The following is a 13522-nucleotide window of genomic DNA, read 5'->3' on the forward strand; positions in this document are numbered from 1 at the left end:
GGGATTTGGAGCTCTGGGGTGGAACTACAATTTTAAAGAGTGGTACAGGTGGGCCTTGTTGGGAAGGTAACCCTTGAATAGACTTGAAAAAAGTGAAGTTAGTCATGCAGTTATCTAAAGGAAGGTACAGTTTAAACTCAGAAACCAACCAGGAAAAAGCCTTAGGGCAGGAATACACCTGGAATGTTTGAAGAGCAGGGAGGAGACCAGGGCATGTGGAACGGAGTGAGCAGACACGAGTTCAGCTCAAACAAAGCAGGCCACAACATTTAAGACATGTTGGTCCGATGGGACTGTGCAGGCTCCGGGAAGGGCTTGGGCTTTCACACTTAGTAAAATGAAAGGCCACTGAAATTGAGTTAAAAGGTGATGTGTCTTAGATTTTTTAATGGATAATTCATCCAATTATGTTGAAAAGATTCTATGAAAGAGGAAGATGAGAGGCTAAAAGAACAGTAAAATCCAGGCAAAGATGATGGAGGCCTAGACCAACGTGCCATCAGTGGTAGGAGTAACAGTCAAATCTTGGCTACATTTTAAAGGTGGGAAATAGCAGGATTTCCTGATGTGGATCCGATGTGCAGCATGGGAAAACGCTCAAGGATGACCTCCAAGTTTGGGGCACAAGCAACTGGAAGGGCGGAACGTCCCTAAGTGAGACAGAGAAGACTGTGGGTTGGAGAAGGCATGGAGGGGAAAAGCAGGGCTTCATTTCAGACCCGCTGCATGTGAGCATTTGACCCCACTGCTGATTGGTTTGCTGTACTGTGGTGGCCTGCATGTTGCTGTGATGCTGGACGCTATGACACCAGTATTTCAAACACCAGCAGGACCACCCTAGTGGGCAGGTTTCAGCGGAGCTTCCAGACTAAGGCAGACCAGGAAGAAGGAAGTGACCATCTACTTCTGAACAAACTGGCCACTGAAAACCATATGGATAAATATAGTTCACAAAAACAAAATTCAAGGCCTACTTTGGTGAGCAGCTAACCAGGGTCTCAAAAGCTTGTGAGCAGTCATCAGAGGTACAACTATGGTATCTCCCCAACCAGAATACAGCAGAGAGAATAAAACAGAATCAAACACACAGAGAAACAATTAGCCCAATGGAGTCTGAAACAAAGAAAACAGAAGATCAAATTGAACATCAGAAAATAATTAGCCCAGTGGACTAATGGACCACAGGAGCATTGGTCTCCAGAACTCTGAAACCAGTGCCTGGCTACCACTACCACGCCAAAAAGTCCTAGATGGAATGGGACGAAAATGCAACAACAAAAAATCCAAAATCAAGAAATGACCAGGTTTACTGGTCAGATAGACTTAGTGGAACCTCCAGACCTTAGTCATCCTTGAGGTGTGGAATCAAATAGGAAACACAGGAATGATTGGGCTAAGTGGTATCACATTAAGGAGATTACGATCAATAACATGAAACAAAGTGTGTAGGATCTGTTGCATGGAACACCAATTTGCTTTGTAAACATTCACCCAATTTACAATAAAGTTTTTGAAAAAGAAAACCTTAAAAACAGAAGCAAAACATTGTCTGATGTCACATCATCAGATAAGCCTTCAGATTGGAAAGCACCAAAATATGACTGGGGAAGAGCCTACTCCTCAAAACAGTGTTGACCTCAGGACATGAATGGGGCACAGCTACTTCTAAACAAGATGAGCCCAAGTACTGCTCTGAGTATGGTCCACCTGAATTTAGAGTCCATCTCAAGAACAGCTCTGACACACTGAACACTAATGACCAAAGACCAGATGCGCTGTGGGACAGCATCAAGCCCATCCTATATGGGGGTGGGGAGGTGAGTAGGTCATTAAAACAAAAGGAAATAAAAGGATGGAGCTGGATATCAGATGATATTTTGAAACTTACTCTTGCACATAGAACATAGAAGAAATGAAGGTCTAAAGCAGCTGAGCAGAAGATTTCAAAGGATAGCAGAAGACAAACGTAGAATGAAACCTGTAAGACCTGGAATTAGAAAGACGAAAGGGAAGAATACCTTGCCATTTCTGAAGCTGAAATTCTGAAACTGAAAGTGTGTGTGGGGGGGGCGGCGGGGGGGGGGGGGGGAAGAACCTCCTCAATCCTCCAACTGCATTATTAAAGGATTCCATGGGCAAAATATTACACTGTAAGGAGTATCAATAGAAGATGGAAAGAATACAGTTAGTAAACCAGAAAGAATTGGTAGATATCAATCAGTTTAGGAAATATGGTCAAGAGCTGATGGTATTGAAGGAAGAAGTCTAACCTGCACTGAAAGCAATCGTGAAAAATAAGGTTCCTAGAATTAACAGAATGGAATGGCAATTAGTATGTTTCAACAAGGCATGTGGTGCCAGAATCATTCATTTGTCAAGGGAAAATTGCCTGGCTATCCACCATCCCAAAAAGAGGTGCCGCAGCAGAATGTGGAAAGATCTAACAGTATCACTAATAATACATGTAAGTAAAAATTTTAAAGGAGACGTCGGACAGTGTAAGACATGACAAAATAATGATTTATGAATTATTAAGGGTTCATGAGGGAGGGGGGAGTGGAGGGAGGGGAAAAATGAGGAGCTGATACCAAGGGCTCAAGTAGAAAGCAAATGTTTTGAGAATGATGATGGCAACAAATGTACAAATGTTCTTGACACAATGGATGGATGGATGGATGGATGGATGGATGGATGGATGGATGGATGGATGGATGGATGGATGGTGATATGAGCTGTACAAGCCCCCAATAAAATTATTTTAATAAGAAAATTCAAAAGCAGTCACAGTAGTAAATTGACAGAGTCAAGGTGGACTGAGAAGAGGACCTGGAACTAGGGATATAATTGCTGGTGTTAGATGGATCCTGGCTGAAAGTACAAAAGGATGTGTTTACCTGTGATTCACGGATTACGCAAAGGCATTCAAATGTGTAGATCAGGAGTCCTCAAACTGCAGCCTGCGGGCCACACTCGGCATGCCGAGGACATTTATCCGGCCCTCCAGGTATTTTTGTCCCGTTTGTTTTCTTACCTCAAAATAGGATATGTGCAGTGTGCATAGGAATCTGTTCATAGTTTTTTTTAAAAAAACTATAGTACGGCCTCCAATGGGTCTGAGGGTCAATGAATTGGCCCCCTGTTTAAAAAGTGTGAGGACCCCTGGTGTAGATTGTTGCAATGCAAGAAAATTTCAGCACACTTAATTGTACTCACTTGGAATCTGCACACATATTAGGAGGCAGCCATTCACACAGAACAGGGGATACTACGTGGCGTAAAAAGCTGAAAAGGTGTGCGTTCAGGTTGTATCTTTTCACCATACTTACTCAACCGTGATGCATGCTGAGCAAATACCTGAGCAGCTGGATTGCATGAAGAACACAAGCTCAGGGTTGGAGAGAGGCTTCTTAACAACCTGCAATATGCAGGCGGCACATTCTTGCTTGCCAAAGGACTTGACACACTTACTGACCAAGATCAAAGACTACAGCCTCAACACAAAGAAAACAAAATTCCTCACAATTCAAAGGGCAACATCCTGATAAATGATAAAATATTACAGTTGTCAAAGATTTCATTGTACTCAGATCCACATCCATTCTCATGGAGGCAAAAGAAATCAAACAGCATTCTGTACTGAGCAAATTAGCTGCAAAAGATATTCAAAAGTGAACCTGACCCAAACCATGATATTGAGGACAATGAATAAGAGTGATCAAAGAATTAGTCATGCATTTGAACTATAGTGTTGGTGTAGAACACTGGACATAATTAATACAGGCTGCAAGGAGAACAATTCTGACTTGGAAGTAAGGCTGGTGAGACTTTATCTCACATACTTCAGACAATGTGGTCCAAACCAAAAGAGCAAACTCACTGCCATCGTGTTGATGTCGATACACAGTGACTCTAAGGAGCAGGGCAGAACTGCCCCTGTGAGTTTCCCAGACTATAACTGTTTACAGGCATACAAAGCCTTCTTTCTCCCTTGAAGCAGCTGGTGGTTTCTGAGGGCAACGCTGATCGCAGCCCAAAGCTTAACCATCACACCACCAAGACTCCTCTACACAATGTGGTAGTTAGGGATTATGGCAACAAGACACTCCCCCAAGGGGTGGAATCAAATCTGTCAATCAAGTGGCAGCCTGATGACACCTCCTTTATGTCCAAAACCTTTGTACAGTGGTTCTCAACCTTCCTAATGCAATGGCCCTTTCATACAGTTCCTCATGCTGTGGTGACCCCCAACCATAAAATTATCTTTGTTGCTACTTCATAACTGTAATGTTGCTACTGCTATGAATCAGGAAGCCCCTGTGAAAGGGTTGTTTGACCCCCCCCCAAAGGGGTCACGACCTACAAATTGAGAACCACTGCTTTGTATAAAGAGCAAGAGGAACAGAGAGGATTTCTCTCGGCCACTTTGCCTTCCTCCTTGCTGGGATTGTGTGTCTGCTTCCAGGGGTGGCCCCAGGTGAGCCACCAACTGAGAGCTGTCAGCACCCATGCCATGACCTTCCATGAACCTTAGATCCATGAAACTGCACCAACCAGCCTGTGATCGCCCAGCTTCCTGCTTCATCTTTCTGAGTCATGGACTCTGCTAGCATCGGGTTTATGGGCTTGAGTTGGATTGGGCTGGGGTTCCTTCTTTATGTACAGGTGCTTCTTAATATGAGGTTCTTTCTTACACAGAGGTGAGTATGGATGGGTTTGTTGCTGTAGACGACCAGGGCAGACAGACACGTTTTCAGGTGGGGACAGTCCTTGGAGAAGGACATGAGAGGAAGACCCTTGTTGCAACAATGGATTCAAACACGGGACGATTGTGAGGATGGTGCACGGCCGGGCAGTGTTTCATTCTGTTGTCCACAGGGAATGGCACCCAACAGCCTTTGACATATACACAAAAAGAAGTCTGGCTGCCCTGCCGAGTAGGCAGTTGGAAATGTGGGAACTGGAGCTGAGGAGAGCTATCTGCACTGGGAGTTCTGTGCTTATAAGTGTCCTGGAAGAGTTCAATAGGTCTGAGGTCTGGGAATTCCAGATGTTCCATGATCAACGAGATGAGGAAGAAACCAAAGCAGAGAAAAACCAGGAGCCCATCTTAGTCCCCTGGAGGCCAATTGAAGAAAGTTTTAACAGAGGAGGAGAGTAGTCAACTTTCCAGTGTTAATCAAGAAAGATGAGGTCGGAGAACTCACCACCGGATTGTGCAACAAGGGCGGAAGGGACCTTGTTAAAATACGAGACTGGAAGGGTAAAGAATTAGAGACAATTCAGTACAGAACACTGTCCTAGAATGTTGTTGCAAAGAACAAAGGAACGGGACAGGAGCTGCCAGAAAAGCAGGAGTGTTTTAAGTGTGTTTAAGGTGAGAAAAACAGCATGTATGTGCACGCTGCTGTTAAGTTAGTTGCCACTGAGTGGATTCTAACTCATGGAGAGCCCCTGTGTACAGAATACAGCCATACCTCATTTTACTGCGGTCCTCTTTCCGGCATGTTGCAGGCAGGGTGTTTTACAGATTCAAGACTTGCAGCAACTCTCTATCCAGCAACCCTATCCTCCCTGGTTTCCAAGAGCATGTGCTCACACTTTGGGGATTGTCACAATACTCCAAACTCTTTCAGGCTATTACACATTTACTAGACTGCCAAACTCACTGCCACCAAGTCCATTCCGAGTCACAGCAACCCTGTTTTCCCTTTGGATTTCTGGGGCTGTAAACCCTTACAGGAGCAAAAAACCCATCTTTCTCCAGGAGTGGCTAGTGGGTTCCAGCTGTTGACTGGGCGTTAGCAGCCTAACCACCCCTTTGGGTTTCTGAAACAGTGACTCTTTACAAGAGCAGATGGCCAGCAGTCCAATTCATAAATCACTATGCCACCAAACTCCAAATGCCCTGCCATCAAGTCGATTCTGGCACAGAGCAACCCTGGACAGCAGAGGAAAACAGCCCCTGTGGGTTTCAGAGACTATAAATCTTATGGAAGCAAAAAACCTCTCCTTTCTCCTACAGGGAAGCTGGCGGGTTTGAACTGCTGACTTTCTGGTTAGCAACACAATGTGTAAACCACTATACCACTAAGAGTCCTTTAATGTATGTCAAGAACCTAACATGCAGCCCTAGGTATTTTAACTATAATATTATATTGTATTCATAAGAACTAAAATTTTAAGTTTGATAGCACGAAGGGAATATATTTTTTTATGAATAGCCTGAGGACTAAAAAGTGCTCATTTATTTCAGAGAACAATTTCTCTAGGCTTTATTAATAGGATTGTTTTGTTTTATATCATCGTTTGAACCATGTCATGTACCAATTTTTCCAGAAGCGGTTAATGTCGTTCTTTGGTACTTAACCTGTCTCTGTTGATGAACTCTAGTAACAGGCTGACATGAAGAACCTCTGGGTTCTAGTGCACCTCCCGACCAGGGCATTTTCCTATCTTCCAACACAGCACTGTTAGACGGACGGACACACACACACACACACACACACACACACACAGACACACACACCACACCACACCACCACCACCCCCAGTCCAAGGATCCAAATTTAAGGCCTTTGACCTCCGGAGCCTCCCCCGTATCAGGACCACTCACAGAAGGTGACAGTCAAAATAAGAAGCCTTTAGAACTAAAACTAATTCTACACAATGGGACACACTCTCACTTAAGCAATGACTCAACTTTACAAAAGTTCAGTATTAAGGAGTTCATGCAATATGAAGTAACAACTCTTCAAAGAAGTAGTGGGAGCCTCCAACTTGTTACACCACTGGAAAACTCATGGGAATTCAACCCAAAATGATGGCTGGAGTCAGATGGAGTCAGTGCAGCTGTTCCAGCAACTCTGCCAGAATGCCTTCACCTGCTTCTAAATGTGCACGTAATGATCCCTCTTCTAGAGGAACTGCTTACAGGAAATTGACTGCACCCCCCCCCCCAAGCCCACCAGCACTCACACCAAACCAAAAACAGGTGATTGACATTTTTGAACGTGCAGCTTCGTGAAGCAGCACCAGGTACAGCAAAGAGGACAGGCTTTGGAGGAGAGCACCTGAGTCCAAATGCCAGTTCTAGTACTTGTTCAGTACCCAGCCGGAAGCAGCTCTATCTTCTATCTATTGCCCACCCCCGACCCCCAGCAGTCTAGCAGGGTTTTCTGGTGGCATAATGATTACAAGTTGACTGCAGGGTCATCAGTTAGAAACCACCATCCCCTCCAACGATGAAAGAGTTTTCTACTCAAAGAGTTATGGTCTCAGATACTCACAGCGACAATTCGACCCTGTTCTATAGGGTCGCTATGAATCAATATCAACTGGATGGTAGTGAGCTTGTTTTGTTTTGTTTTGATTTTCGGTTAACCGGGTTAGTGTAGTGAAGACTGAAATAATAATACATGAAAAGTAGCTAGTAAATCTCAGATGCTTAGTAAACGGTAGTTTTTAATACTATTGTAACATTTTCATCTTATTAAAATGGATCTTTTAAAGACATTAAAAAGGCTGTTTTATCTGCCTACTAACAACCCGCTGCTACCAAGTCAATTCCAACTCATAGCCTCCCTACACAGGGTTTCAGGGGCTGTTATTATTCTTTATAGCAATGGTTCTCAACCTCCCTAATGCTGTGACCCTTTAATACAGTTCCTCCCGTTGTGGTGACCCCCAACCATCGGAAATAAGGTGTTTTCCAATGGTCTTAGGCAACCCCTGTGAAAGGGTTGTTCGACCCCCAAAGGGGTCGATCGGGACCCACAGGTTGAAAACTACTGCTTTATAGGCACAGAGAGCCTCTTCTTCCTTCTAAGGGATTGAACAGGCAACCTTACTGCTAGCAGTCCAATGCCTAGCCAACAGCACCAGCAGGGTCCTTATAAATCACTGGAACTCCACTGAAAGAATAAAAGGAAGGAACCTCCAGAGTTGTCCTCCATCCCTATCTGTTAAGCCTCATACCTTAGGAATTTGCTAGTGAATATCCAATCTTAAGGAAACAGAGGTGCAGAATTGAATTCATCTGCCATGAGGCTATGTACTGCCATGAGGCTATGGTGCATATGCACGTGCTCTTCAGCACTATTGGTGTTTCACTCAACTAGTTGCAAGCCTCACAAGAGCATGGGTTGTATGTCTTGGGTCCTTCCTCCTCTGCCCAGGGCCTCACACACTACCCATAGCCACTGCAGGAAGATGATTCCAACTCACAGTGACCCTAATGGGCAGAGAACTACTCTCCAGGGTTTCCACGCAGACTGTTCTCCACATGGTTCTCCCACAGAGTCGTTGGTGGGTCCACACTGCCATCCTTCCGACAGGCAACCAAGCATACTGGCCTCTGCCCCACTAGGCTCTCTACGCTACTCAGAGGTCCCTGGGATGCCTGGAAACCCCCACCAACCTGACCATCTCTATCACCGAAGATGTACCTGCTGCCCTTTCTCTACAACACTGACTTCGCAATGCTAACGTGTCGCCAGAGGCTGGACCACACCGGAAACTGGAGGAGATACAGGCTCAGGCACTGTCATCTTTGAAAGAGCTAAGTCTAAGAAGACTCCGGAGCCAGATCCGACTCAAACGCAAGTGCAGTATCAAGCGGGCCCAGGTTGAACAAGTACTTGTGTGGCCACAAATTGAAGGGTCTGGAAAATGTGCAAAGTAGCTTGGGAAGATGTGGCTTCTGAGCCACTACCAGGAAAGCGGCCAGCCAGCACGTGGCACAGAAAGCACAGCAACCTAGACATCAAAAGATGTCCTAACTTTGCTAAGATCTGCCTAGGGCCCTCTGCACATCAGTCCCAGTTTGCCCACATCTAAGCCAACAGGATGAGATGAGTAAGTTCTGCGGATAAGATCCAGGAAGTCAGGTTGCCTCCATTCACACCACCTTGCCCCACCCTCCCCCAATCACTGGAGACTGCTTGACCTTGAGATGCACAATTGTTCTCAGTCTCCTCACTTCAGAACATCTCAGAGTTAATGGGGTAGATAATTAAATGGAACAATCCATGCCAATCGCTTAGCACCCCAAAACTCACTGCCCACTATCGTGGAGTGGAATGCTGCTCATGGAGACTTTATATAGCAAGGGCTACAAGCCCCCCCCATCCTTTCCAAAGCTGTCCATAAGTCTTTAAGGCCGCAGACTGCCGCCTCTTTCTCCCTGCGAGGAGCCGATGGACTCCAGCCACAGTTTGTGGCTGGCAGGCAAGAGCTTGAACCACTGCGCTACCAGCGTGACAGATCCTCAACAAATAAGTGATGGCTATTGTCATGATGCGCTGTAATTACAAGCGGCAAACGCTAGCTGCGAGGGCTTCCAGGTCCCTCCCAGTGCTGACACCCCCGGGAGGGCTGGGGCGCAGTGCCCGGCTCCCAGCCTGCACGCATGTGTCACCGCCGGGCTCGGCACGCGCCTCCCAGCCACCCAGTCCTCAGCCACGGCGGGGCCCGCGCCCACGGGACCCTGGGGGGTCCGACCCCACTTACCATCGTGGCCAGGGGCAGGGGCGGCTCAGGTGGGCTGGCTCTCGGCTTCGGACGCGTCCCGTTGGCACAGTTCAGGTCATGGTCCCGGCAGGTTCGGGAAGACCCCGGCTCATGCAAAGAAGCCCCCTGCCCGACCCGGGCCCCTCCGGGACCCCTCTAAAAACCGCTCGGCCCCCCGGCCCGCCTCATTGGGCGCCCCCACGGCAATGCATCCAGACCCACCCACCCCTACTCAAAGGAAACTGAAAAAGCAGGAAATGAGGCTCGGGGCCCGGCAAGAAAGGCAATGGCCCGGGGCCCCCCGCCCGGGCCCGACCCCCGAAGGGGAGGCTGCGGGCCCAGGCAGGGGATCCCCGTCTTCCGCGGACAGAGGCGCGGCGGCGGGCCCGGTCCCGGCCCGGAGCTGACGGGGCGGAGGCTGCCGGGGCCTCGGCGGCCCGGTCAGGGGAGAAGCCCGGGGGCCCGCGCTGTCCTGGCCACCTCAGCCCACGGAGCCGCCGCCGCCGCCGCCGCCGAGCATCCCTCCGCGAGCGCTCCCGCTCGCCTGCTCGCCCGCCTCGGAGCCGCCGCCGGCGCCGCGCGACCGCCCCCAACGAACAGCCTCAAAAACGCGCCGGAAGTGGCGAGCGCCCGGCGCGGCCGCCGGGCTGCGGCGCTGGAACCGGACCAATCCGGAATCGGCGGGGGGCGGGGGTGGGCGGGGCCCGCACCTGACGGCTCTCGCCGCGCCACGCCCCCCGCCGCGCCACGCCCCCCCGCGCGGCTCCCCTCCACGCGGGCCGGCGGCCATCTTGGTAAAGGGAAGCCGGAGCTGCCACGTTAGCGAGGGGACGCTTTCGCTTTGGTTTTGTTCGCCCGTTCGCGCGGCAAGTCGCCACGGAGCGCGCGTTGGCGAGCCGAGTAGTCGGCTGGAGGTTACCTGCCCCTGAGGACCGCCGCGGTGAACGAAACGTGTGCGCTCCCTGCCCTCAAGAGCAGGGAAAACACGGATTAGAGGCAGCGCCTGAGGTGGGATCCCAAAATCGGCAGAGACGACAGCCAATCTGTGTAATTCTGAGAGGAACCCTGATGGCAGAGTGTTTATGCGATGGACTGCCGACCAGGGTCGGTAGTCCGAAACTGGGGGCCCCGTGCAGAGTGGGACATCCACAGGGACCGGTCCACCTGCCCCATCGCCGCGATCCGAGCGCACTCGATGGCAGTTAAGAGGGAATGAGATCTAAGCCATTGGTTTTCAAACCTCCCATTTGACTAAAGAAACCGAGTCGAGAATGAAATTAACTTCTTGGAGTAGTTTATCCGAGCAGAAGTTTCGAGAATGGGGTAGCAACGCGGATTGGAAAGGTAACTTGCTCGAAGATGAGCAGCGGCTGGCTTGTCTGGTGACAAAACTCTAGAACAAAAGAAGCTTCCTCCAGATTGGCATAGAAGACTTAAATTCTGGTCGAGGAGCGCCGTAAGAATCGTCATTGGTCAACCAGGGTAACCTGATGAGAAGAGTGTCGATAAAGGCAAGGCTCTTTGTCCACTGCCAGGATGCCGACCACATGACTCCGTTTTTATTTTATTACATCAAAATCTGTTGTCTCTGACTCAGGGTGATTCCACTTGGAGGGCCTCTTAAATGGGGTTGCTCTGTTCCACCCCCAGAGTTTTTTAATCTGTGGAGCTGGTGGGAAACCAGAATGTTTTATTTCTAACATGTTTTTCCAGGTGATACCGATAATTAAGGGCCAGGGACCACACCTGAGACTCACTGATATAACTCAGAAAACACCTGTTTCCATTTAATCTTTGATGAAATATTGCTAACAGCCAACTTTTCCAAAGAGTCGGTGCTGAGCCAAACTGACATTCTTGTGTCCCTAGGGAATTTAAGAGTCAGATTATGAAGATATTCCTTTATAATTATAAGTGCAATGAAGAAGTATATACACCACCAATAGAAATTTCAGCAGGTAGAATTTGGCTGAAGATCACTCAACAGCAGTCCCAGCAGTACATTGACAGGAGTTGCCAGAAATTTAGGCCAGATTCAGAAGAGGATATGGGACAAGACATATTGATGCCAACTAGATCTTGGCTCAAAACAAAACCAGAAAGACATTGAGCTTTATTGATCATGCAAAAGTATTGGTGTGGATCATAACCAACTATGGATAGCCTTGAGAAGAGTGGGAATTCCAGAGCACTTCATTGTGCTCCTGATAAACATGTCCATGGATCAAGAGGCTGTCACTCAAACAGACGAGGGAAATACTGCATGCTTTAAATCAGGAAAGGTGTGCACTAGGGTTGATCTTTTCACCGTACTTAGCTGATCTACATGATAAGCAAACATCAGAGAAACGACTATATGAAGAAGAACACAGCATCAGGCTTGGAGGAAGTCTTATTCACAATTTACAGGTGAGCCTGGCTAGCTAAAAGTAATGATGACTTGAAGCACTTGCTGCTGAAGATCAGGGATGGGAGCCTTCTGTATGAATTACAACCCAATGTAAAGAAAACCAAAATCCTCACAGCTGGACCAATAGATAGCATCAGGATAAACAGGAAAGATTAAAGATGAGGATTTTACAATCTATCCACAATCAGTGCTCATGGAAGCAGCAGTCAAGAAGTCAAATGATACATTGCACTAGGTATTTATAAAGTGTTGAGGAGCAACGATGTCACTTTGAGGACTAAAGTGTGCCTAAGTATTTTCAGTCACCTCATAGGCATGTGAAAATTGGACATTGACGAAGGAAGGCCCAAGAAGAATTGCTACATTTGAATTATGGTGTTGGTGAAGAATAGTGAAAAGTACCAAGGTTGGCTAAAAGAACAAACAGATTTGTCTTGAAAGAAGTACAACCAGAATGCTCCTTAGAAGCCAGGGTGGCTAGACTTCATTGCTCTTACTTTTAACATGTGACCACAATGAGACTAGTCCTTGGAAAAGGACATCATGCTTGGTAAAGCAGAAAGGCAGTGTGGCAGTTACATAATCTATTGTCAACTTGAGGAAGGGGTGGAGTCTAGCCTGTCTATCAGATCACAATTTGATGGCCTCATTTGGAAGCATGAAGGAGATAAATAGCTCACTGGAGGCCAGACATATATTCTTTCCCTGTGAAATATTCCTGTTGACAAGCCACATGGAGCTACACTGATGGAGCCAGAGCCCTGCAGCTGGAGAAACCACAGGGAGACCCATGCCAGTGTGGAGATGCTTACACCACCACTGGATGGATCCACAAGACTTTCCACCCACTAGCCTGTGATCTTCCTGCATTCAGCATCATTGCATGTGTTGCATGAGTCTGAAGAGGAATTTGTAGACTGGTATTGGACATATGGGCTAATAACAGACTTAAGGATTTGAACTAGACTGGGCTGAGATGTTTGGGATTTTTTTTGGGGGGGGCGGGTTTTCTTAATATACAATTACTCATATAAAGCTCTTTCTTGCACACACATGAGAGTCTATGAATTTGTTTCTCTAGTCTACCGGGACTAACATAGGCAATGAAACAGATCCTTGACAGGATGAATTGACACACTGGCTACAACAATGGGTTTGAATGTCACAACCACTGTGAAGACGTCACAGGAATAGGTGAGGTTTCATTCTCTTTACATGGAGTCATTATGGGTTGGAAATGACTCAACGGCACCTAACCAACAACAACCACCACCTTGATAATTAATAGTTGAGGAATCAAAGGGTATGGGGATGGGAAAATGTCTGATGTGTGACACATATCCTTAATCGATGGCCTGAGAGACATGTTGGAGTTTGCTAGGCAAAGAGAAGGGACAGTGGCATTCCAGGCAGTAGAAAAGAGAAGCCATCTCAGGTCAACAGACTAATTAGGACTTAGGCTAAATCACTTGTCCTTTTCTTGGCTCAGTTTAGTGAGATGAACATAGGATGAGATGAATTTCAGCAGAATTCCAGCTCCCTAGAAAGGCAGCCAAAAAAAGAGGAAGATTCGACGATGGATTGACAGTAGCCACCACAATGGGC

At 47.4% G+C, this 13522-nt stretch overlaps 1 protein-coding gene across 1 annotated transcript in view; it reads right to left on the reverse strand.

Moving 5' to 3' along the window:
* XPO6 (exportin 6) overlaps positions 1-10122 on the reverse strand; it is a 118091-nt gene extending 107969 nt beyond the window's left edge. Inside the window, exon 1 of the mRNA XM_075564656.1 lies at positions 9508-10122. Within this exon, the coding sequence (XP_075420771.1) occupies positions 9508-9510 (3 nt within the window). The 5' untranslated portion in view covers positions 9511-10122. The remainder of the gene's footprint in view (positions 1-9507) is intronic.
* Positions 10123-13522: the final 3400 nt, after the last annotated feature.

Source organism: Tenrec ecaudatus, chromosome 12 (assembly GCF_050624435.1).
Source record: "Tenrec ecaudatus isolate mTenEca1 chromosome 12, mTenEca1.hap1, whole genome shotgun sequence".
Lineage (NCBI taxonomy): Eukaryota > Metazoa > Chordata > Mammalia > Afrosoricida > Tenrecidae > Tenrec > Tenrec ecaudatus.